Source organism: Poromitra crassiceps (genome assembly GCF_964638095.1).
Source record: "Poromitra crassiceps genome assembly, chromosome: 3".
Classification (NCBI taxonomy): Eukaryota; Metazoa; Chordata; class Actinopteri; order Beryciformes; family Melamphaidae; genus Poromitra; species Poromitra crassiceps.
In genome coordinates, this window is record NC_139625.1 from 10,540,154 (window position 1) to 10,565,646 (window position 25,493).

Here is a 25,493-nt window from a genome sequence, read left to right on the forward strand (position 1 = left end):
ATAACTAAATTTGTAAAAGAGGGTGCAATTAGATTCACTCCACTCCAATGTCTTTGCCTCCAATGTCTCTCCGTCTGTCTGTCTGTCTGTCTGTCTGTCTGTCTGTCTGTCTGTCTGTCTGTCTGTCTGTCTGGCTGTCTGTCCCTTTCTCTCCAGTGTGATGGGACAGACTTAACATCAAAGGTTCAGGACTTGAAGCTCCAGTGTCTGGTCTTCCTCAATATCCCCAGGTTAGTGAATACTACATGTAGTAATAGTGCTGCTACTAGTGACTACAACCTTTTACGTTGCAGAAGTACAGATCACGACTTTCTTTCTTTCGTTTTCAATTAGTATTGATCTTAGTAGTAAGGAACATGTGCATGAGTGTGCAAGTCGCATCCTCTTTCAGGTTCGGCATGCGACCAAAGAGATTTAATTCCCATTCGTTTTTTCCATAGACGTTTCATAAAATGCTTATAAAAAATAGTTTTACTTGGACAAACCAAGCGATTCAGCTATATTTAGAATCAGGAGAGACCATAGAACATTTCACTCAGACAAAAAGAAAAGAATTTGAGGGTATTTAGAGAGGAAAATGTCACTGCAGTCAGTCTACATACTGTACTGTAATAATCACCATTATTATACAATCATCTCACATACCTGCCGCAGGGAAGATGGCATAACAGGTGGCAAACGATAGCGCCTGTACGACGATAGGGCCCTTAGACTATCACATGCTTCCTCCGATACATCTGCAGTCGCCAGCCGCTTCTTTTCACCTGACAGTGAGGGGTTTAACCGGCAGGACGTAACGTGGGGGAGGATCACGTTATTCCCCACAGTACTTGGCGTCCAAGTATCGATACAGTATCGGTAAATAAAATATCGCGATATATTGCCGTATCGATTATTCAGACTACGAGGCCAAATCTGATTTGTGAACTTTAGTGACCTATTAATGACTTTATCCAGATTGGTTTTATGAGTCTGGACGCTCCAAGTCTGATTTGTGTCACTTGTCCCAAACCACATATGGAGGTAGTTTCCAATCTGCTTTCGACTGATGTGACTTGAGTGTGGACGCGCAGATCCACCAAATCTGATTTGAACGTCACTCGCAACTCGTCATCAAATGCTTCTGCGCAGAAAAACCACGTCACGTCACCAACCTACGTATTTACTGACGCCCACGTCGTTACCATAGCAACCCATGCTGCCATGCAGATAGGCTGTTTAGGTCTGGACACACAGATCCGACTTGAGAATCAGATTTGTGGCAGTGCGGACACACTGCCAAATCAGATTTGGGAAACCAATCAAGATAATGATGATTAATGACTTTATCAGCAAATCCGATTCACCTGTAATGTGAACATGGCCTTAGATTCAGATGAAGAGCAAACCACTCTCTGCTGTAAAGTCTGTGTGAAGGCCGTGGCTACTAAAGACAGCAGCACAACAAGCGCCTTTAGGACACTTTGCCACCTTTACGCCTTCAGATTAAAAGCATAGATTTGGTCACTTCTGAGTTTTTCTTTTTCTTTTTCTAGCTGTGCAGGGCAACACATGCTTAGAGAAGTATAATAGTATACAAGTACAATAGTATATTAGGACTGCTCAATAAATAGAATCAAAATCGAAAATATGAGATTTTATTTTTAGGGCAAATCGAGGCATACTGGGGGGCATACCAGCTGTTGTCACTAATTGGCACACCTTCAGTTAGAGAGAGGGGAACTAACGAGCTCTGTACTAATTGGTTGAAGTGAAAGCCTGCAGACTTTTGGCAGTCCACGAGTCACGACATGGTTTTAGACCACTGCTGTACACCAATGGCTGAACCTCCACGGACCTGGGAGAGAATGGCCCTTTTTCACAGCAGCCATGTTGTGTCTAAAAGGCAGGGTAAACACAGGTGTAATGAAAACATTATATTACACCTAAATGGATTGGAAGTTTGAAACCGATCCCAAACCCTGCCTTTTAGACACAAAATAATGTGTGAAAAAGGTCAATGATGAGTCATCTCACAGAGAGGTCATCTTGATGCCAACAACCACCTTGAGTTGACAGTTTCAGAGGAAGTCTCAAGTAAAGTCCCAAGATTAAATGTAGAACAGCAATTCAAGTCAGAACAAATCAATAGTCCATTATCAATTTAATATGTTAAAGGAAACTTCTAGGAAGGTTCAGTGCCATGTGCTTTTAATAGGATCAAAACTTGGGGCATCATGAGTTTGATTTCTATAATCAGTTTCAACTTCGATAAATTCAGTCATTCCATACAAAATCAGAAAATGGAATTTGCATTCAGTCACTTTCAATCGGTCATTTACACAAAAACACAAGATCTCAAGTCAAGACTTTAGAAAGCTTTTCGAGTCATCAAAGTACAATTCGGAGTCAAGTCCCATGTCACCAGAACCCAAGTCAAGTCACAAGTCTTCAATTCATGCATCAAATCAAGAATACCACCACCCACCACCACTGTGCTGCTGCTGCTGATGATGGAGGTGGTGTGTGTGTGTGTGTGTGTGTGTGTGTGTGTGTGTGTGTGTGTGTGTGTGTGTGTGTGTGTGTGTGTGTGTGTGTGTGTGTGTACAGGTACTGTGCAGGCACCACGCCATGGGGAAACCCCAGTGACCATCACGACTTTGAACCTCAGCGTCATGACGATGGATACATCGAGGTCATCGGATTCACCATGACATCACTGGTACAGTATGAGACCCCAGACTCTGTACCATGGTTACCATGACATCACTGGTATGAGACCCCAGACTCTGTACCATGGTTACCATGACATCACTGGTATGAGACCCCAGACTCTGTACCATGGTTACCATGACATCACTGGTATGAGACCCCAGACTCTGTACCATGGTTACCATGATGACATCACTGGTATGAGACCCCAGACTGTACCATGGTTACCATGACATCACTGGTATGAGACCCCAGACTCTGTACCATGGTTACCATGATGACATCACTGGTATGAGACCCCAGACTCTGTACCATGGTTACCATGACATCACTGGTATGAGACCCCAGACTCTGTACCATGGTTACCATGACATCACTGGTATGAGACCCCAGACTCTGTACCATGGTTACCATGATGACATCACTGGTATGAGACCCCAGACTCTGTACCATGGTTACCATGACATCACTGGTATGAGACCCCAGACTCTGTACCATGGTTACCATGATGACATCACTGGTATGAGACCCCAGACTGTACCATGGTTACCATGATGACATCACTGGTACAGTATGAGACCCCAGACTCTGTACCATGGTTACCATGACATCACAGGTATGAGACCCCAGACTCTGTACCATGGTTACCATGATGACATCACTGGTATGAGACCCCAGACTCTATACCATGGTTACCATGACATCACTGGTATGAGACCCCAGACTCTGTACCATGGTTACCATGATGACATCACTGGTATGAGACCCCAGACTCTGTACCATGGTTACCATGATGACATCACTGGTATGAGACCCCAGACTCTGTACCATGGTTACCGTGCCTCTAGTCTTGTGGATAATGCCTTCTTTATAGCATTGTTACAGTAGATGCCAAATTCTGCTGCATTGTCCACAATGGGCACAGACATATACAGTATATATATCTCTTTAAACTGGAGTGTGTAACTTTTGTAGTGGCGTGCCTTTGTCTCCTCCTTCTGGCAGTGAAGGAACGTGTGCTGCATTCATGTGAAAAATGAGTTCTCGACCATGTCCTTTGCTCTTTGTTGTCACACAAAACTGGAAACAGCTTTCGTTGTGTAGTTTATAAAACACATCACATCTCCTTCGTAGCGTCTGACTTAAAAGCTCATGAACATGCCGAGGAAGAACTTCCCAACTCAGGAAATGGGACAATCCGAGCAGCACGTGAACGCAGCATTTGTCATAGGCTACTCTGTCTGGGCTGTAAAGCAGTGAATACATACAGTAGTTTTGAGCATCACACAGCCTCTGTGAAATGACTCGTTTCACTTCAGAATCCGACCCATTCTGTGCAATAACATTTGGAAGGTCTAGAAGAGCCGCACAACTGAATTATTTATCCCCATTCAAGTTAGCAGAATGCTAACCTGGAATTAGCTGGGTAGACCAGGCGGAAGGAAGCAAGCCCCCAGGAACAGCTCCAGGCTGTGAAGCAAATTGAACTTGGTCGCCAAGCTCGGTATTGCAAGTCATGTGACGCACTGCAGCCCAGAAAGAGATATTCCCGCCCACTTACATGGGGAAAGAACCAGCTGTAAAAAGAAATCTAGGTATCACTCAAAGTCAAAAATGACTGTTGGCCATTATAATAATTATACTCTAACTCTGTGCCTGGGCTCGCTCGTGAACACAAGCAAACATGTCACATGAGCAGTTTCATGTAGGAACTATTTTTTTCTTTTGACCGAACTACACCTGCTAGCTGCTAGCTACAGTAGTTCCTACATGAGACTGCATAGGAGCAGCTAGTGGGAGTAGTTTGGTCAAAAGAAAGTAGATCCTACATGAAACTGCTCACAACAAGGTCTGTGCATTATCTCGAGTAACGTGGTCATGATTTCTGGAAAGAGACAATGCTGTTGAGTTTTTCAAATTGATTTTTTTCGAGTCGAGTGCCATCCAGTTCCATTGTATTGGAGAGAAGGCAGCCACCTCTACGGCCGATATCGCCAAAACTCAGGCAACTAACACAAAACAATATAGATGGATAAATAGCACTGCAGGTGAGAGGAGAAAAATATGTTTTTTGAATTTTAGGGTGAGCTGTCCCTTTAAGGTCAAATGATTCCTGGATCACTTTTGATAGCTTTTGAGTGCTAGAATCGGACTTTTAGAAACATTAATTCTGTACCCATCAGGATAGGGAGTGTTGTGTTTGGGTTAGGGTTAGGGTTACAGTCAGTAGGATAGGGAGTGTTGTGTTTGGGTTAGGGTTAGGGTTACAGTAGGATAGGGAGTGTTGTGTTTGGGTTAGGGGTTAGGGTTACAGTAGGATAGGGAGTGTTGTGTTTGGGTTAGGGGTTAGGGTTACAGTAGGATAGGGAGTGTTGTGTTTGGGTTAGGGGTTAGGGTTACAGTAGGATAGGGAGTGTTGTGTTTGGGTTAGGGGTTAGGGTTACAGTAGGATAGGGATGTGCTGTGTTTGGGTTAGGGGTTAGGGTTACAGTAGGATAGGGATGTGCTGTGTTTGGGTTAGGGGTTAGGGTTACAGTAGGATAGGGATGTGCTGTGTTTGGGTTAGGGGTTAGGGTTACAGTAGGATAGGGAGTGTTGTGTTTGGGTTAGGGGTTAGGGTTACAGTAGGATAGGGAGTGTTGTGTTTGGGTTAGGGGTTAGGGTTACAGTAGGATAGGGATGTGCTGTGTTTGGGTTAGGGGTTAGGGTTACAGTAGGATAGGGATGTGCTGTGTTTGGGTTAGGGGTTAGGGTTACAGTAGGATAGGGATGTGCTGTGTTTGGGTTAGGGGTTAGGGTTACAGTAGGATAGGGATGTGCTGTGTTTGGGTTAGGGGTTAGGGTTACAGTAGGATAGGGATGTGCTGTGTTTGGGTTAGGGGTTAGGGTTACAGTAGGATAGGGATGTGCTGTGTTTGGGTTAGGGGTTAGGGTTACAGTAGGATAGGGATGTGCTGTGTTTGGGTTAGGGGTTAGGGTTACAGTAGGATAGGGATGTGCTGTGTTTGGGTTAGGGGTTAGGGTTACAGTAGGATAGGGAGTGTTGTGTTTGGTTGTTTGAGGAACGCTATTATGTCACAAGCTTCGCCTCCTGTCTCACTTTCTGTTCTGTTTGAAGGTGTTCTCACTCACTGACACTCTCACAATGGTTACACTTGATATTTTATGTGATGTAAATTTTAGATGTTGACTTTTGATCACATCTTTTGTACATTTTGCATGTTTATATTATTTTATCGTTATTTATTTTACTGTGAGATATGAATTTAAGACTCATTTAGCCTACTTTACATCCTTGTATTTATTATATTAATTTGGGATTATGGGGGCGGGGGGGGGGGGACCTTGACGGTAGGCCATTCACAGACAGCTACCCCAGAAAATCTCCCTCTTTTTCACAGCCCAATATGGCAGGTAACCTGACTCGGCCAGATGGGGGCGCTATTGTTTTCACTATTGTTGTGAAAACAATACCGCCACCCATCTGGCCGAGTCAGGTTATGACAGCTATGCTACCGTGGAATACAGAGGGAGTTATGTGGCAGTGATAGGCTCATCAGCATTATAGGTACTCGTTTGGCGATGACTTGGATGTAACGGACGTTCCTTTCTATGTCAAAGTGACACACTCCAGCTTTAACGCACATACTGTACATTTTTAGTGGATCTAGTCGGCCAAAACAAGATGACTGACATGACACAGAGACAAGGTTCACGTGCTGCTGTGCTGTGTCTAACCTCATCCTGCAGTTCATGGAATTTGCTCTGATGTGATGGTGATAGTCCAAAGCCTAAACATGACCAAATATAATGGAGCTCTGAGAAGGCTTATTACTCTCTAACAACAAGACTTGTGTCACATCAAAAACAGTCCGATATGCTGCGACCCCTATTTTTTTTTTTTTTTAATATAAATATTTCCCCCCGATTTTTTATCCAGTTTTTATCCCCCATTAGTGCTAATTTAATTTATACCTCTAGTTTCTGTCCAAACAGACCAGTGTGTTGACTTTATGTTAGTGTGTGTTAAAGTGGATCCGTACATCCCCTGCTGCACTGAAGTATTGTCTCATGACCTCATTAGGGATAAGAGAGAGAAAGAGAGTCAGTTTATTTACCATTTTGCAGTAGACACCTCGTTGGAATTGAGGTACATTGAGCCCAAAAACATAACAAATCACACAGACAGCATATAAGGCCATATAAACACTAGAAGTAAAAAAAAAAAAACACAGAATGAGAGAAACAGATACCCACACATGGATAGGTCTGACAATCACCTAGTTCACTTTCTTTTCTGATTTTCCCCCCATTTTCTCCCCAATTCGACTTGGCCAATTCCCCCCTGCTGCCCCGCTCGCTGCTCCACCCCCTGCCGATCTGGGGAGAGCCGTAGACTAGCACCATGCTTCCTCCCACACATGCACAGTTGCCAGCCGCCTCATTTCACCTGACAGCGGGGAGCTTCACCGGCAGGACGTGGGAGGATCACGCTATTCCCACCAGTTCCCTTCCACCCCGACCAGGCAGCCCAACTGACCAGAGGAGGCGCTAGTGCACCTAGCTCAATCTTAAAGTGCATAATTTTAAAGTGTCTGTCTGTCTGTCTGTCTGTTGTCTGTCTGTAGGCCACCCTCCAGGTTGGAGGCCATGGGGAGAGGTTGAACCAGTGTAGAGAAGTCACCCTCACCACCACAAAACCTCTTCCAGTACAGGTACAGTCTACTCTTCTCTTTCCTTTCCTCCACGCTAAAAAAAAATATATATATATGACATGATAGGGCTAAGTTAGTACGACTCAATAAATCTGGTTGTAATGCTATTACAAACAATTGTAAGAAACTCATAAGGATTTGTATGAACATTCTTAAGCGGCCTAACAACAAGTTTCTTATAAATGCTTATAAATGTCTTATAATCTAACAATAAACTAAATGTGTTTATGACGCTTATATAGTTTTATTACCTATTAACTCATTCTCTGCCAAAGACGTACCCGGACGTACTTTTAACAATGGCGTTCTGTGCCAAAGACGTACTCGGACGTACTTTCATGTTTTGGCTGTTTACATTACATCAGACACTTTCCCAGCCTGTGACATTGTTTCAGGTCAAACTGATAAAAGGAACCCGCTAGTTTAGTATTTATGGGTGGAGCCTGTGGTCGAAACAGAGTCCGACCCAGTCGTTCTCGGATGGCGACGATGGCGAGGAAGATCACACACACAACATTCGAGTATAATTGTCACGCATTGTTTATAACTTATGCCGCCGGCATGACTCGCTTCACGTTTCCTCTTGCCAGATCTCCCTCTCAAGGGGAGCTCTCTGTCACACTCAAGGGAGGGGGAATCACATGGATACGTCAAACGCGTCAAACCGCATCACACACCCGTCCCCAGCAACCAAGGCGAAACATGTGTCACATAAACATTTCAAAGTTTACAGCACTAACGTAGCTATTGTGTGATCTTCTGTGCTAACGTTAGTTATGAGAGGTAACGTGACAGCAGGTAACGTTACAGCACTCGTTATTCCTGTGTGTGTGTGTGTGTGTGTGTGTGTGTGTGTGAGAGAGAGAGAGAGTGTGTGAGTGTGACCACATAAGGGTTCGTTCCATTTGTTTATGCTTTTATCAAGCTAAGACCGACACAGCTCCCTCAAATACATTCTCTTATTTTTTATTTTTTATTTATTTATTTGGGAAAACAAATACTGTATATGTCTGATGTGTCACTGAGGCAAAAAATAAAAGGCTCAAAAGGGAGTTCTGCTTGAAACGGTGTCCTTCACTAAAAACCTCTTTTTCTCATATTTATCTCCCAAGGAGGGCATTTTTAGTGAAAACAAGCTAACTTCCACTGCTTGTAACTAAACAAGGAAACATGGGAGAGTTTCAGTTTTTTACAAGGGGTAAGAAGAGAGTCTCTGCTTTATTGTGAGATATGTTGTGTAATTTTATTCCTAGCACAGAATATTCTGTGGGTCCTGGAAGATCAGGAAATATGCTCAAAATCCTGGCACTGGGAGCACACAGACCGAAATGACCCTGGCAGAGAATGAGTTAATTAGGGATGGGACAAAATATCGATATATCGTGATACTTCCTCTTGTGATAGATTATCGATACGACTGGCGGCATATCATGATCAGAATCAGAATCAGAATCACTTTTATTGCCACAGCATGCAAGTTACATACGAGGAATTTGTCTTAGTGTCTGTATGCAGCGTAGCGGACACATCAATATACAGAGATAAGAAGTAGGAAGATAACTAAAGACAATCACAAAGTTGCAAGTGCAATCAAATCGAGTACGGTAATCTAATACCATAGTGATGCCATGACATTGTGACATTTATCCTGAAATGTTTTTTTTTGCATCATTTTTTTTGCATTTTCTTTACTGTAAACTTAATTTACATAGATTGAAAAGATTTTAATGAGGCATTTTGTATCCTTCCTTTAAACATTTTAATTGCACATGTGGAGTCGTGGACAAGTTGCAGTCAGTATGTGTTAAAGAGTCTCTATGCAGAATGCACTTTGTTGTACATTGTTTCATGTCAATTCTGTAAATAAATACGTAATTGCTGCTTTTTTCCTTTTTAAGGGTATTTCTAAGGGTTACACAGATATCGCGATGTATCGTAGATGCAATGTACCAATTATAGCAGAATCGCTCTATCGTGATACCATCGTTATCGAAGGCCATTGAGTATCATGATAGTATCATATTGTGATTTACTCTGCGATTCCCACCCCCACTACTAATTAATACTTATTACAAGGACCTTAATTTGAAGCGTTACCATATTATAGCAATATTTTGGGGGGGCAGTATCACATTATTGTTGTTGTTGTTGTTGTTAGATATTGGTCATAAACCATCATTAGGCTGACCTGACCTTTAGATCAATCATTCCCAAAGACTGGGTCAGGACCCACACGTGGGTCGCAGGAGATTTTATTTGGGTCGCCAAATAAATTAGCAGAATTTCTATAATGTTTAATGTAATATGAAAGGCTACAGTACCATACATTCTGTTTGTTTTTACTGATGAGAGGGGAGAGCCTGTTACTCCCTAAATGCACTTTTTTGTCTCATTTATAAAGTTAAATGTTTATATTGTTTTACTGATAAAAGTTGGGGAAACACTGCTTTAGAGTAGACGAACTGTGTGATTGATTGATTGATTGATTGATTGATTGATTGATTGATTGATTGATTGGCTGTCTGTCTGTCTGTCTGTATTTTCAGGTGGATGGTGAGCCGTGCAGACTGGCTCCCTCTGTCATCCACATCAGCCTCAGAAACCAGGCCAACATGGTCCAGAAAACCAAACGACGCACCTCACTGCCACACCTTAACGAGTAAGTTACATGAATATTTACTGTATGAATTTGTGTTGTAGTCATTTCTAATAACTATGTATCATTATTTACCATTAGTTCAGTATGAATATGTTGTTAACTATCACATAAACAATTCTTCTCAGTCTTTTAACACGTTATCACAAAGTAGAAATGATTTGCGTGCGATTTTCTATTTCATCATATCAGTCATGGAGGCCACATTTTCTACATGGATGTTGGTCCAGTGTGGGTTGACCTCCCCTTATTGAAGGACATGTGTATCTGTAAAAAGACAGCGTGTACATTCAAAACAGGACACGGAGTCTAATAAAGGCGTAGCTGATGATGTCATAAATTACTGATGATGTCACAGACGGTGATGGGGTCAGAAATCACTGACCACTTGATCACTGAACACTTCTAGATGATGTCATCTGTGATGTCACTCGATATTGTGATGTCATCCGTGATGCCCCTCAAGCAATGCATAATGCTATTTGCTTGTTAATTGATATATTAAAAATGTGAATCATTTTCTTGCATAATAGTAACTCAACGATGAGATAACAATGGCTCTCTGCCTCTCTGCCTGCGCTCTGCACTGTTTGAAAGCCATTGAGAAAGCCATTGTGATTAGTGCTGCAGCGGATGGCAGTTGATCTGTGATCCGTACGGATCAGCCCCCACAGTTCAGCATGCATGTGAACCGCAGATTCATTGCAACTTTAACCATCAGTTTGGTAGCTAACCATAACATACTACTGTTCAAAAAGATGGATCATTTTGTCGTTTAGAGTGCTTCTATTCATTTGCATGCTTGAGTTTCAACTTATTTTTGCTTTATTGGCATATCTGTTGCCAAAGCATATAGAGGGGGGACGTACCTCATGTAATGGTGTGTGTGTGTGTGTGTGTGTGTGTGTGTGTGTCCGTGTGTGTCTCCCAGCCAGCAGCCGGTTCCAGAGAGGCTGAGGATCCGAGTGAGCAGGATCAGTATGACAGACTATGAGGCTCTGCACTATGACAAGGACAAGCTACGACAAGCATGTATGGACACACACACACACACACACACACACACACACACACACACACACACACACACACACCACACACACACACACACACACACACACACACATATTTTATTTTATTTTATTTTATTTTTTATTTAACCTTTATTTAACCAGGAAAATCCCATTGAGATTAAGAACCTCTTTTTCAAGGGAGACCTGGCCAAGATAGGCAGCAGCAAGTACAAAAGTTACAGTTACAAAAATTTCACAGATAAAACAAACAACAAACAACGTATTGACTTTTCAAGCAGATCATGAAAAACAAGCACATGTAGTGGAATCGGCCACAAGTACACTCAATTTGGATTTAAAGGTGTTCAAAGAAATTAACCCTGTTAGTTTCCAATCATTCTGCAGCATATTCCATGCTAAAGGTGCAGAGTGGACAAAAGCCTTTTTACCCAATTCAGTACGAGCATATGGAACAGAAAGCAACAAGTAATCTTGAGAACGGAGGGAGTGAGGACCAGCACTTCTCTGTGCAATTAAGGCACAAATGTAGGAAGGCAGTAGACCAAGTAATACTAGTAATATAATACATATATATATATATATATATATATATATATCAGTGTTTCCCACAGGATTTTGAGAATTTGTGGTGGGGGACCGCCGACCCCCTAGGGGGGTGCGAGGGCATGCCCCCCCGCGACATTTTTTTTTAACATTTTAAAGTAAAATGCATGAATTTGGTGTACTTTGAGAAAGCTTAAGAGCAAAATTAAAAGGCTAGATCTATGAAGAACATGTCATCATTACTGTGCTGTGGGTTTACAATGACAAACTAAATTTCTCCCTATAGGTCAGGGATACTCAACTTGCTTTGCCACTTTCGTGAAATGATAGAAGGCGAGGGGCCAGTTAATAAACAATATACATTTTTCTGTAGCGGATTGTAGGTTTTTGGGGTGTCAGCCGGAGTTTAGGCTGACAGTGTTGTGCACACCGGATAGTTAGTTAGGTTAAGTTAGTTGGGTTAAGTACATACATAAGTGCCTGGGTAGCGAGCATATGGCGGTATTTGACAATTTAGCAGCTAAATCATAGATTATTGAAAGATATTCCATATTCCAGACTGAAATGCTATAACAGAAGTATTGGCCAGAATGACATGAACATTTATTGGACACTTATTCAGCGGATATCTTGCATGTTGCATTCAGGTGCACTGTAAAAAAAAATATATATATATATATATATATATATATTTTTTTTGTCAACATCTTATTGTGGCGGCCCGCCACAAATTCCTTTATGTATGGGAAACACTGTATATACAATTAAGTAAGTAATTAATTAAAGCTTTCAAATTCCCAGTGAAGGGAAAAACATTTTTTTTTAATTAAGAGAAAGCCCTGCTGGTATCGATAATGTTGCAAATGACTATTGTATCCATTTCAAAAGACTTTCGACAACCTTATTTTGCACAATAAAGTGTATCCTCCATTACATATCTTTGCCACAAATGTTATTTGAGGGATCATTGCAAAAAATGTGTCTATATTTATGCTGGCCGATATATCGACAGCGTGTTTTTCTTTTTTACTCCCTAATATCGACATCGGCCGACGTCTGCTCCCACTCAGACTCAGCCCGTTCAATTCACTGCAAAATAATGGCTCTTATATGAAGCTCTTATATGAAGCGCTATGTTCCCCCCGAGCTACGCTACCAACCGAGAGGGGACTCTGTGCCTGAATGGCCTCAAAGTGTCAACGTCTTCATTTGCATTTTATTTCATCTGAAGTCAAAATGTGAACCACTCAAAACCTCAAAGGCACCTCCAGTCAGTGTGTATACGCGTTGATGTTGTATGAAAACGTAGATGAGCGCGCGCTGTATAAACGCACGTTGTCATTTGCGCCAAAGAACTTACATTGATAAGAAGCGAAGCTAAGAGCTTGTTCCACTACTGCAGCATCATGACTGCAGCGCTGTTGTAAAAAAACAAAAACAGAACAGCTTTGCCTCTAAACTTCATTAAACACTTTGTCAGCACCAGGGTGAGAATTACATGGAGGCCTCTGTTGCCCCTCCCTCTGGCCGTGATGCCCTGAGATCCCTAAGGCCACCTTGGCAGTGCTCTGCTAGCAGCCTGCTACTGTCAGTTGCTTTAAAAGCATCAGTGGTCTCAGTTTAATGATGCCTGCCCTATCCACCTTATCTTTGAATGCCCCACTGTAAAAAATAATTCTGGCTACAAGGTCCGGTTTAACGTGACTTATTGTTGCAGCTTGCCATTTCCTTTGTTATACTCGGCTGCAGACCCGAATTATAAACCGGAAACTGGAGTACGTTATACAAGTTATAAATATAGTCACGTTATAAACAACTAACCTTATGGAAACAGTGTTACTCGAAATGGTTAAAAGTTAAATCAATTTGGTCATTTAGTGGCGTTTTACTGCCATGTCAAGTAACTATTACGCTAGCCGCTAGCATTAGCCACAGTAGCCGACTACCCACAATGCATTACGTTATCCCAGCACCCGAACGACACGGCTGTGTAGAGGAGAATGGCTCTGCTGTAAAATCCTCATAGATGTTTTTTTGTCAAGTTAAAACAGTCTATTACACCGGAAGCGGAAGAAGCAGCCATCAGGCATCATGGCAGCTAGAAATAAGGTGGATACAAGGATGTGTAATTGGCTCATTTTAACACACATTTCAGAAAAATCACTCTTCACGATGTCAATAGAGCAAAGGCCTTTGTGCCCTAAAAAAATGGCCCAATGGCCTTCCCCCTAAAATGCCGAAATTCCCTAACCTTGCTTGCAAGATGGATAACCTCGCGAGATCAAAAGAGATTCTCTCGAGTAATGCATCTTGTTAAGATGATTGGCCGAACCATGCCGGCCCGACGAATCAGCGGCAGTCTTAGGCGGGCTCAGGCTTGTCTGGGCAAGTAGTGGGTACATGGTCTTTGTAGTTCTTTTCACTCGTCAACATGGCTGCCGCCGCGGAAGTGACAGGCAGTCTGAATGAAATTGAATGTAACGTTCCCAATTCTATGTATTAAATTCTAAAAATCTACCCTCAACATTTGGGAAGGCTAAGCCACACAACTAGTTCGTTATAATCTAACTTCATGCTTCGAAAGGTGACTTTACGACAGTGAGGACTCAATCAATGAATACCACGGAGATCAGGCACAGGCACCTTCGGCGATCTGATTGGTTGAAGTTAACACCCACCAGCGGCGATAGACAGATGGGTCATGCAATCACCTGCCAAGTAGCTTGGAAAAAGTGCCCGCCTCCGTCAGCGGGTCTGGTTACTGCATTCCCACATCGACTGGTTTAGTGAAACTATGTGGAGCTATACCGTCCATCTGGCAGCATCAGGTTAGAAATTCCCACCCTGATCAGCGTCCACAGCGGAAATACCGCCTGATGACGTTATGCCAGCTCAAATAAATACGGGCGGCCATCGAATTCAAATGCATCGTCCATAATCTTGAAATCAGATAAATATCAGCGGTGTTTACCAGGCTTGATCGACTGCTCTGAGCGCTCAACTTACCCTGCAAGTCCCTGGAAGTGCTTTAACTCGCCCTGTTGTGAGACACAGGGCGACACCAAAATAAATAAATGAGCCACTGCCCTTCATGTCTTTGATTAACACACACACGCACGCACACAACACCCATGCACGCACACACACACCCATGCACGCACACACTCGCATGCCCAAACACACACGCACTAACACACAGACATGCTCACATGCTGTGGCCAGTGCTTGTTATCATGTTGTTGACGTTTTAAGAATGCCTAGAAAACTTGGCTCTCTCTGTCTGTCTGTGTCTGTCTCTCTCTCTCTCTCTCTCTCTCTCTCTCTCTCACACACAAACACACACCTAATTGGGTGTATCTGTGTTTATATTTGAGTTCCCATGTTCACCACAGAGTGGTGCTGTTACCTTTGGCAAAAAAGTATTTACGTGTGTGTGTGTGTGTGTGTGTGCGTGTGCGTGCGCATGCGCGTGTGTGCGTGCATGTGCTTTTCTTGTTGTTTCTATGTGTGTTTTTTGCATATGGATTGTACTTACTGTACTGTCTCTGGACATGGACATATCTGCTCTTTTTCTGAGAGTTTCCAAATAAAATGGCAATCCTAAGGAGGAAATTTAGCATACACAAAAATGTAATTCATAATCACATTTTACGTTATTAAGTTTAATTTAAAGTTTAATGTGGGTTGTTAGTTTGTTGTTGTTGTTGATTTCAGAATCAGAAATAATTGATTGATGAAATTGGGTGACGCTGCAGTTGCTCACATTGTAGAAGGGAACTAGAGTGCCAAAGTCACACCCTCTTCCCGGTTCGGCTTGGGACCTAAGGGATTTCATGTGGCTTATCTATGCTATACGCTTATTATGTGAATTTGTTTGGTCTGCACGCCATTACTATTCAGTCATTTATGTCTTATGATCATTATGAGTCACTTATTGTACGTCAGGCTCACTTACAGTTTTACTCTTGATTGGTGTACATTTTCCCTGAAAAATAAACGAATAAAATGAAACAAATACATTTTCCCATAGAAGTTTCCACACATTCTTGTAAAAATAGTTTTACTTGGACAAACCAAGCGATTCAGCTATATTTGACTTATTTTTATATTTTTTTACATAATACACAAGCCCTGGATTGGGCCGATTTTCGGAAACATCGTGCTATTTGGGATTTTTTCTTTTTTCTTCAACATTTACTTTCAGAGGCTGCAGCAGGCTCAGTTTTAAAGCCAGAGTGACGTTTCTGCTATCAAATTAAACTAGAAAACCGAAGGAATCGATTTGTACCTACTGTACCATCTCATGCTAGCCTGTCAGGAAGATAGGTAAATAGGGGAAATATTCGGTTAAGTTTTTTTTTTAGGTGCGCGTTTTGCTAGCTTGCTAAGCTAGCACAGTGGCGTTGCGCTTCTTCCAGTGGCGTCATGTGTGGGTGGGCGTGGTTTCACCTAAACTGGCTTGTAAAAAGTAGACACGCGCACACACACACACACACCCACACACACACACACACACGCACACACACACACACACACACACACACACACACATGCACACACACACGCACACACGCGCGCACACACACACACACACACACACACACACACACACGCACGCACCCTGGATGGACTTTTCCGCCCAAGTTTCTGTACAATGATGATTTTTTTTCTATGCTGCTGTATTTTAGGACGATGCAATCAACAGCATCCAACAGTCTCTCTATGTCATTTACATCCGAGAAGCTGCCATCATGACTTCACCTATTCCATGTTAGAAACAACTCTCTCTCTCTTTCTCTCTCTCCTCTCTTTCTTTCTCTCTCTCTCTGTTTCTCTCTCTCTTTCCTCTCTCTCCTCTCTGTTTCTCTCTCTCTTTCCTCTCTCTCCTCTCTGTTTCTCTCTCTCTTTCCTCTCTCTCTTTCCTCTCTCTTTCTCTCTCCTCTCTGTTTCTCTCTCTCTTTCCTCTCTCTCTTTCCTCTCTCTTTCTCTCTCCTCTCTGTTTCTCTCTCTCTTTCCTCTCTCTGTTTCCTCTCTCCCTATCTCTCCCTAGCTCTCTCGCTCTCTCTCCTTCTCCCCCTTGCGTTCTGCGTCTCATTCATAAAGCATTGAAACAAACACGTGCAGTGTTAAAAGCGAGTCTGCCGTTGGTCGCCGGGGGAGTGGCTCTTTAATGTTGGATCTCATCAGACTCTCAGCGGCTTTCTTCAGCTTGGCATGGCAGCATCTGATCTCTAGGAGCTCCAGTCTGTGGCTTGTTAAATGTGGAGACGCTGTGTTTTCACAAGGTTTTCTCTGAGTTTGAGAGGGCTTCTATGGCAACACAGACGCATAAACTCACTCACTCACTACTCCACTTACTCAATACAGCTTTCACCTGAAAATAGTGTTCTTGCATGAAATGTCAGCCTGACAACCATTAGCATATCATTTATATAGAGACAATGCATGAAATAGGCCACGCCCATCACGGGGGAAAAGCTCTCCATTCACCTCCATACACCAGCGTCGTTTTCCTTGAATTAAACATGGCTAAAAGCTGTTGTGTGGTGGGCTGCACAGACAACAAATGTAAAAAATCGCGAGTTCAAGTTTTTTTGTACTCCTGAGCAAAACGGGCGAGAAGAAAAATGTGGATCTAGCTGTCAAGGAAGTAAGTTGGAGTGTTCGACTCCCATATATACGATATTTGTGTGCAACACGCGACCATGGACGCGACATAGGAGAACACCAGGATTGGGGTGTGTGTGTGTGTGTGTGTGTGTGTGTGTGGGGGGGGGGGGGGGGGAAGGGTGTGTGGTTGTTTTCCCCCGTTTTGGGCGTGGTTTCTGAATGATGACGCGCTCCGCAGTGTCTCTATTCACTATACTCATTACTTAGAGTTTACGTGAAAGACGATTTACGCAACAAACTGAACACGGTTAGAGAATGTGTAGAAGAATCGCTGTTTTCATCATGTCTGTCAGCTCTCTACCTACAACAGTGATTCCCAAACGAGTGCATTGCTATTTTTAATTTATTTTAGTGTTTTACAAACAGTATTGAATGGATGAGTAGAAGGCAACACACCACTTGTGTGTCTCTTTGTCTTGTGGTGCAGCGAATCAAATCCCCAGAAGATCCATTTCCAAAAAGATGATTCCCGCACACACTTAAAGGAACACTCCGCCCATTTTCAACCAGCTTTGTATCATTAGAACATCAGTAGTACGGTATATCAGAAAACTGTAAACGGTTTTGAAGTCTGTCATTTAATTTGACAGTTATTGAGAGTTGATTTGAGTTCATGAGTTATTAATTTGAGTTAGTGTGGACCAGTGATGTCACTGGTCCACACTTTAACACTCAATAACTGTCAAATTAAATGACAGACTTCAAAACTGTTTACAGTTTTCTGATATACTACTGATGTTCTAATGATACAAAGCTGGTTGAAAATGGGCGGAGTGTTCCTTTAACATTGATTTATTACAAAGTGTCGACGCTTCAGCAGGCAGTTACAGGCACTCAGGAAGGTAGAGCGGGTCGTCCACTAATCACTTTGGATAAAAGAGGTCGGTGGTTCGATCCCCGCCTCCTCCAGTCCACATTTCGAAGTGTCCTTGGGCAAGATACTGAACCCCAAATTGCTCCTGATGGCTGTGCCAGCACCCTGCGTGGTAGCTTGCCGCTAGTCTCTCCCCAGACTCAAATATTACATTGAATCGCTGCACTCCGCATACTACATACAGTAAGTCTGTGCCACTTCATAGCCACTGTTGGTTTTTTAAGGCGGGTTGAAATTGAATGAGTGACAGGTCGTAGCGCCGATGAGAGAGCGGTTCGAAAAATGGGCTGCGCCTCCCGTGTCGTCTGATCGCAAAGTCATTACTGATTGAATATATATATAATACATATGACTGGCCAAGTGAACGGTTCCCTTCCATAACCAGCCGGCTGAGGGAAAGTGTCCCAGACCAAGAGAGAGATCAGCAGCATGCAGTAACGTAGTGTATCAGTGTAAGAACTCTCATGGGTCTGGCGTTGAGACTAGCTTGCCGCCATCAGTGTATGAATGTGTGTGAATGTGTGTGTGAATGTGTGTATGAATGTGTGTGTGTGTGTGTGTGTGTGTGTGGGCGTGTGTGTGTGTGTGTGTGTGTGTGTGTGTGTGTGTGTGTGTGTGTGTGTGTGTGTGAATGGGTACTCATTGTAAAATGCTTTGGATAAAAGTGCTATATACCTGTAGGCCATTTACACATCAACCCTGAGGCTTGGGTCGATTTTTGATACTATCAAATGTCACTTTATTTTATTTTTTTGTGAGTGCTCTTAACAAATGTATTATTTTGTTTTGAACCCTTATATTGTTATTTAGCCTTTCTGATACTATTGCATATTTAAACCAATGAATTGTATTTTATGAACAAACAAACAAAGTGTTGGTATCTGCAGTGGAAGTGGTCCCTGGGAATTTTGGTTTGGTACATACTGTAGTGGTACTTAGTCTGAGAGGTTTGGGAGCACCTAGTCTACAACACAGACAGTCATGGGAATTCTGGACAAAATCATATCTACTGTAACATTGGAAATGTTCTCATATTTGCCTCAGAGAGACAACATCTCGTTTAATTGAGGTCCGTGGCTCTGATGTGGAGCAAAAAGCACACACTGTTAAATGCAATGTAGAGAGAGGCCAGACTTCTTGGGCGATTGCCTTTTCTTGGTTGAGGTTAATTAAACTCATGTCTCCAAATGGATTTGGTAATGCTTTCTTGATGTGTTTTTGAATGCTCTCAGTTGGCATGCTGCTTGCTGCGTATGAGTAGACATCACAGCACTGTTGGATAATGCTCTCTGTGTTTGCAGCCATCCCTGTGGGTCTGATCGTGGTTCCCGGTGACAGCGACCTGGAGACCTGCCGAGAACACATCCAGAGGCTGCAAGAGGTAAAGCCCATGATGACACACCACTCAAACATGATCTCCTTGTTTGGAGATGTTTGGAGATGTTTGGGGCAGATTCCACGTGTTCAATCGTTGTGTGTCTGTGTTTAGCCCATGGCACACCAATCAAACATTATCCAACAGTTCAAGCAGGCTAAATATCTGGTGGTGTTGGGTAGAGCCATCGACGTGCTACAGCCAATGAGAGCGCAGTGAGGTCAGACACGGCTGGGCTGATGTCTGCTGTCTGCAGCAGGCTGCAGGCTGGCAGGTGGTCTGATGGAGAAAGTATATGAGCCATTCTACCGGTTTGGTGCAAACTGCAGTCCCACCACCAAAAACACATCTCAAAAGCATTTATATCCAAATCGTAGATGTTTATAAGGTAAAGTCCTTAAAGTAAAGTAAAGGTAAAGGTAAAGTAAAGGTAAATTCCCAACGATTGTCACACACCTGAGTGTGCGAAATTTGTTTCTCGGCATTTGACCCATCCCCTGGGGGAGCGGTGAGCGGCAGCGTGCGCCGCGCTCGGGAATCATATGGTGATCTAACCCCCCCAATACCAACCCTTTGATGCCGAGTGCCAAGCAGGGAGGGAAATGGGTCCCATTTTTATAGTCTTTGGTATGACTCGGCCGGGGATCGAACTCACAACCTCCCAGTCTCAGGGCGGACACTCAAACCACAAGGCCACTGATCTGGTACTGTAAGATCATTCTATTATCTATTGAAACCCAAAATAATATTTGCGATAGCAGTCAACTTAATAACTCTGCTTATCTGCTTAATAACTCTGACTTTGAACCAAGCCTCTCCACGTGTCTTTCTGTTTACTTTCGCTTCCCCTCCTCCGACCCCCTATAGTGAATGACTGACATATTAGCATGTCTCGGGAAGGATTGAACTGCAGCCCTTTGCAGTGATGAATCCATCCACCCAGAAAAGGTTCATGTGGCCTGTGTGTCTCTGCACACCCACCAATGCCTTCTCATTCCTAACATGTCCTACTGCTACTGTATGTTTGACGTTTTGTCAGGACTAGGGCTGGGTGTTGGTTCAAATTTCAAGAATCGATTCGATTCCGATTCCCAAGGTTCCAAATCGATTAATCCCGATTCCATTCCATTCCATTCCGATTCGATTAATTTCAATATCGATTTGGTTAGTGATACTAAAACATGTTTTTTGAGCTGTAACCTGAATTACATGATTGTCCAGTTATGTAACACAGGGGTTCCCAACTTTTTATTTTTTTTTAATAAAAAATATCGATCTCTGGACATATGAATTCATATCAAAGGATTAAAATCAAAATCTATTAAAAATCGGAGAATCGTAACCCAGCCCTAGTCAGGACCCCGCTATATGCACCCAGTTACTGTACATTCCTCTGCCGTTAAGTGAAAGTAAACATGTGAACTTTCAACCTCTTCTCTCTGCCATAGCATACAGTATGTTGACCAGCCCACTACTACCGACGTCCACGGGGTCCTAGTGCCGTATTTAGAAAGGGGAAACACGAATATCAGAATAGAAAAGTTAATACTTTACCTCCCCAACGAACGAATATCCCAATAGTGGAATATTCTGGGCTAGCCCTAGTGCAGAGTCACCGCCTCACATTAATTACATGGACATTCTAATGGATCCTTGAAAAGTCATGGAAAAGTTTTGAAATGTTATCCGTATGTGGGGGAACCCTAGGTTGATGATGTTTGGACCACTCTCCTCTCCTCTTCCTCCACTCACATCTTCCTTTCTAGGATTTCTGCTCTGTCCATCCCTCGTTCAGATGCTTGGCGCTGAAGGTTGGTAGTTTGACGCCGGAGTTGGTCGTTGGTTGTGTGATTTGTGTAAAACTTGATGACACGCGGGGAACTAAGAGCGACAGTACAATGTCCCCTTTGAACGCAACACTTCACTTTGCTACAACATTTTATATGCTAATCTTATGAGAGTTGATGCTGTCAAATCTTTTCGCATGATCTTTTAGCAGCAATCTGTACAAACATGTTATGAAAAATAGCATGTGTGTTAGCCTATATGTTCAAACAGAATGCATGTAAAGTCAATGGAATCAGGCAAACCGAGATTGAGGCAACTTTGTTGTCCACACGACCGAATAAGTTCCTGGGAGAGCCCGAGGTCTGGGATCAGGCAGAGAAGCAACTGGAGAACAGCTTGAATGAGTTTGGGGAGAAATGGTTCTCAACCCAGGTGACGGCGTTTTTCTATGGACCAAAGATCAACATTCAGATTAGGGATGTTCATTTTGAAAATTTTCCAAAATCGATAATCGGTGAGAATTAACGATCAATTATCGATTATCGATTTTATTAATACTTAGAAAATTTTCAATATTTTCAATTTTTTTTTTTTTTTTTTTTTTTTTTTTTTTAACTAAATGAATGCCTATGGCAGAAAATACGAAAGACAACGTGTTCTCCTCAATGAACTCTTTATTTCAATGTGTCTCCTCTCCAACACTGCTGTCCCCGGCGCATGCCGGTGTGAATTTCTCATGTTTAAAACAGTTTTGTTGGCACAAAGGCCCGTGCCCAGCCAGAAAACTAGAGACTATATGAAGCTCCACCTCACGTTAGTCGGCTGTGCAATGGAGTGGGGCGAGGAGGAACGAATTCCACCCAAACCTAGTCCAAAAAAAAAAAAAAAAAATTTTTTTTTTTTTTTTTTTTTTTTTTTTAATAATTAAAAAATCGATCCAAATGCCACAGGATCGATTCCAATCCTTAACGATCGATTATCGATTTTCGATAATTGATGAACATCCCTAATTCAGATCAAAGATGCCATTGGTCGATAGTATCAGTGTGCCACAATTCAGCTGGACTTTCAGCAGATTATATATGATACAAAGTAGGTTGATTACCGGTAAAGCCATCCTTTAATCACAAGTGGCGGCTGTATTCTCCGTCATCTGTTTTAAAACTGTAGCAGCTCGTAGCGCCTTGCATCTATCTTGCATCTATCTTGCATCTATCTTGCATCTATCTTGCATCTATCTTGCATCTATCTTGCATCTATCTTGCATCTATCTTGCATCTATCTTGCATCTATCTTGCATCTATCTCGCATCTATCTTGCATCTATCTCGCATCTATCTCCACAGACACGCATTATGTTATTAAGTATTCGTGATAATTTTATCAGCGCTCCAAAAGACACAATTGGCTACGTTCAGTGCAGCATTTTTCAATATTAACATTAGGGTCACAGACAGCTCTCACAGCTCAGCAGCTTGTTCATATCATGATATATATATATATATATATATCAGTGTTTCCCCTAGAAAATGTTTCAGGCCTGGAGGGATTTGGAAACGTATCCCGACCGCAACGGTGGGGGCCCTCGCTGGCGACGCTAAACTTTTAGCTAAGCTGTTCGCATCTATGTTCTCAATGGCATCCCAAGTATCATCATAGTATTATGGGATGCGATGCGAACTGTTGTATTATGGGATGTGCGTTTCCCAGCCAACGACACACATTGACATGTTTTTGAACAGCACTGCACGCTGGCACAATGCTCCTAAAAGCAAAATGCTTATTGTGTTTTGAATGATTTGGCATCTTCTACAGTATTACTGTCAACACCACTATTGTTGTTGTATTGTAATAATATGCCATAAAGTTTTGGGGGGGAAAAAATAAATCTGGATTGGTGGGGGCGGCGTTGGCCTGACGGGCCCGCCGGGCCTGTAGAATGGTAGGGGAAACACTGTACGTATACAGTATGTGTGTATATATACAGTATACGGTTCTATGTCCTGGGCTTTTTCGGGACTTCTGCTCACCCTATAGTTGCAACTCTGACTGTGGGCTTGTACAGGATCTGGGCTTGTTTAATGTCTTAGCAATGTAATCAAATCAAATCAGATCATAATAGCTCAGTATGACTAATGTTATAACTAATTAACATTGGCCAATCAACCTCAACAATGGAATAACCCACACTTTAACCCACCAAGAAACACAATTATGGAAAACCTAAATCAAACATTCTGTTCTATGGTGACACAGCTTAATTTGTCTGTTTCTGTTTTGAAATATGTGCAAATTAATAAATAAACAAATAAATAAATAAACAAATAAATAAATAAACAAATACATAAATAAATAAATAAATAAATAAATACATAAATAAAGACAGTGAACTTTAAATTAATCTTCCAGCCAAACGCCTCCACAAGCCACTTGGGTAAGACTTATTTGTCTATTCCACCTACAGAGAGTTGTGAGTGAAAAATTATTGGATTGATTTGTTGATCTGCAGTCTACAGAGTATTTGTAACATTTCAACAGCTTATTAGTTGACATTCAACAATTCAGCTCCACTGTCCACTTTTATTTCCAAGTGTCTCTCAAGTCCCTTTTCTTACTTGGATTCAGTTCACTAACACGGCCGTCATTAGACATGTTGCTACAGTAGCTGTTGTCAAATGATGTTGTGGTTCTTTGAGCTCTTGCTCCCTCTATTAGTGACGACACTCTCACAGCCGTGCTTTGCTTCTGAGCAGGAGAACAAGGCCTTGATTTTGATTTTATTTGATTTTATTTGACGGTTACAAATTGAAATACAATGTACTAAACAAAGTACAGACACGGATCTCAAAGAATAACATCAAGGATAAAGCACAATAAAGTCAAGACTTATTTCCATTGTGGTCCTTGGTCTAAAACAGGTAGATATAAAAAAAACAAAAAAACAATATAAACATGAAATAATTAACAGAAGCATTCAATACAGTATGATTTATGCAATGAGAGATAAAAAAAAACATACATATCAAAATACACAAAAGAAGCTGTACATCATAGCCTAGACATGGACTTGATCAAGAAGCCACAATTTTACCTTCTTCTTGAAAACACCTTGGCTGCTTGTACACTTTAAGTGGAGGGGCAACATGTTCCAATTTTTGGCCCCGATAAATTGAAAGGAGCACTTACCTAAGTTTGTTTTAAAGCCAGGGAGACGTAAATCAGCAGTACTGGCTCTAGTGTTGTGGGAGTGTGTATCTCCACTCCTCTGAAAGTGATTGCTAAGATAATCAGGGGCTCTGTTGTTATAGATGTTATGGACAATGTTAAGTTGGAGCTGAACATATCTAGCATCCACGGGGAGCCAGCCCAGCTTCTGGAAGAGTTCTTTTCCCACATGGTCTCTAGGGGCTAGGCCTAGAGTTAGCCTTACTAATTGGTTCTGGGAAACCTGCAGTTTCTCCTTCAAAACCTTGGTCAAACCTCCGTACCAAGAAGAGATGGCATAATCAAAGCAGGGAGAAACCAGAGAGTTGGCTAACAAAAAAAAAGAGTGGCCTGGTCCAGAAAGGGGGCTTTTCTGGCCAGAAACTTAGTTCGTCCAATCACTTTGGTAATTGTTTTTAGGGCCATGGTATCGCCTTCTAAGCTACTGTCTAGGTGGCAGCCTAAATAGCTGACTGAGGCTTTTGCCTCAAAGGACTGGCCCTCAAGGACAATGGTAGACGAGACCAATTTGTGTAGCCTGGGTTTAGAACCAAAAATAATATATTCAGTTTTAGCCATATGGAGGGAAAGTTTGTTATCAGTAAGCCAGGATTTTATTTTCTTAAATTCCTCACACAGAGTAGCTTTAAGTCTCTCCACGTCCTTGTCAGAGGACAGGATGGCAGAATCGTCGGCATACAGAAACATGCCTCCTATCTGATCACATCATCAAGAGTCTTGGCACACTATATTAATAAAGAACCTTGGCAGACTATATGAATGTTTTGGGAATGTAGGTTTTATAAAGCCAATGTTTCAGCTGCGTCTCCATAGTAAGTCAATTATACCTGGTCAAAATGCCAGGTATAATGTTGGTTATTATTATTCTTATTATTACTGTATTATTATTATTATTATTATTATTATTATTATTATTATTATTA

The 25,493-nt window shown here is 42.1% G+C and overlaps 1 protein-coding gene across 1 annotated transcript in view; it reads left to right on the forward strand.

Annotated features, from left to right (window-relative positions):
- The window catches only part of LOC310772958 (diacylglycerol kinase zeta-like), a gene marked incomplete at both ends in the record, with an annotated part of 167,655 nt that overhangs the window by 54,546 nt on the left and 87,616 nt on the right, over nt 1-25,493 (forward strand). Inside the window, 6 exons of the mRNA XM_083632913.1 lie at nt 157-230; nt 2,590-2,701; nt 7,320-7,406; nt 9,953-10,065; nt 10,994-11,094; nt 19,485-19,564. Coding sequence (XP_083489039.1) covers nt 157-230; nt 2,590-2,701; nt 7,320-7,406; nt 9,953-10,065; nt 10,994-11,094; nt 19,485-19,564 — 567 coding nt within the window. The remainder of the gene's footprint in view (nt 1-156; nt 231-2,589; nt 2,702-7,319; nt 7,407-9,952; nt 10,066-10,993; nt 11,095-19,484; nt 19,565-25,493) is intronic.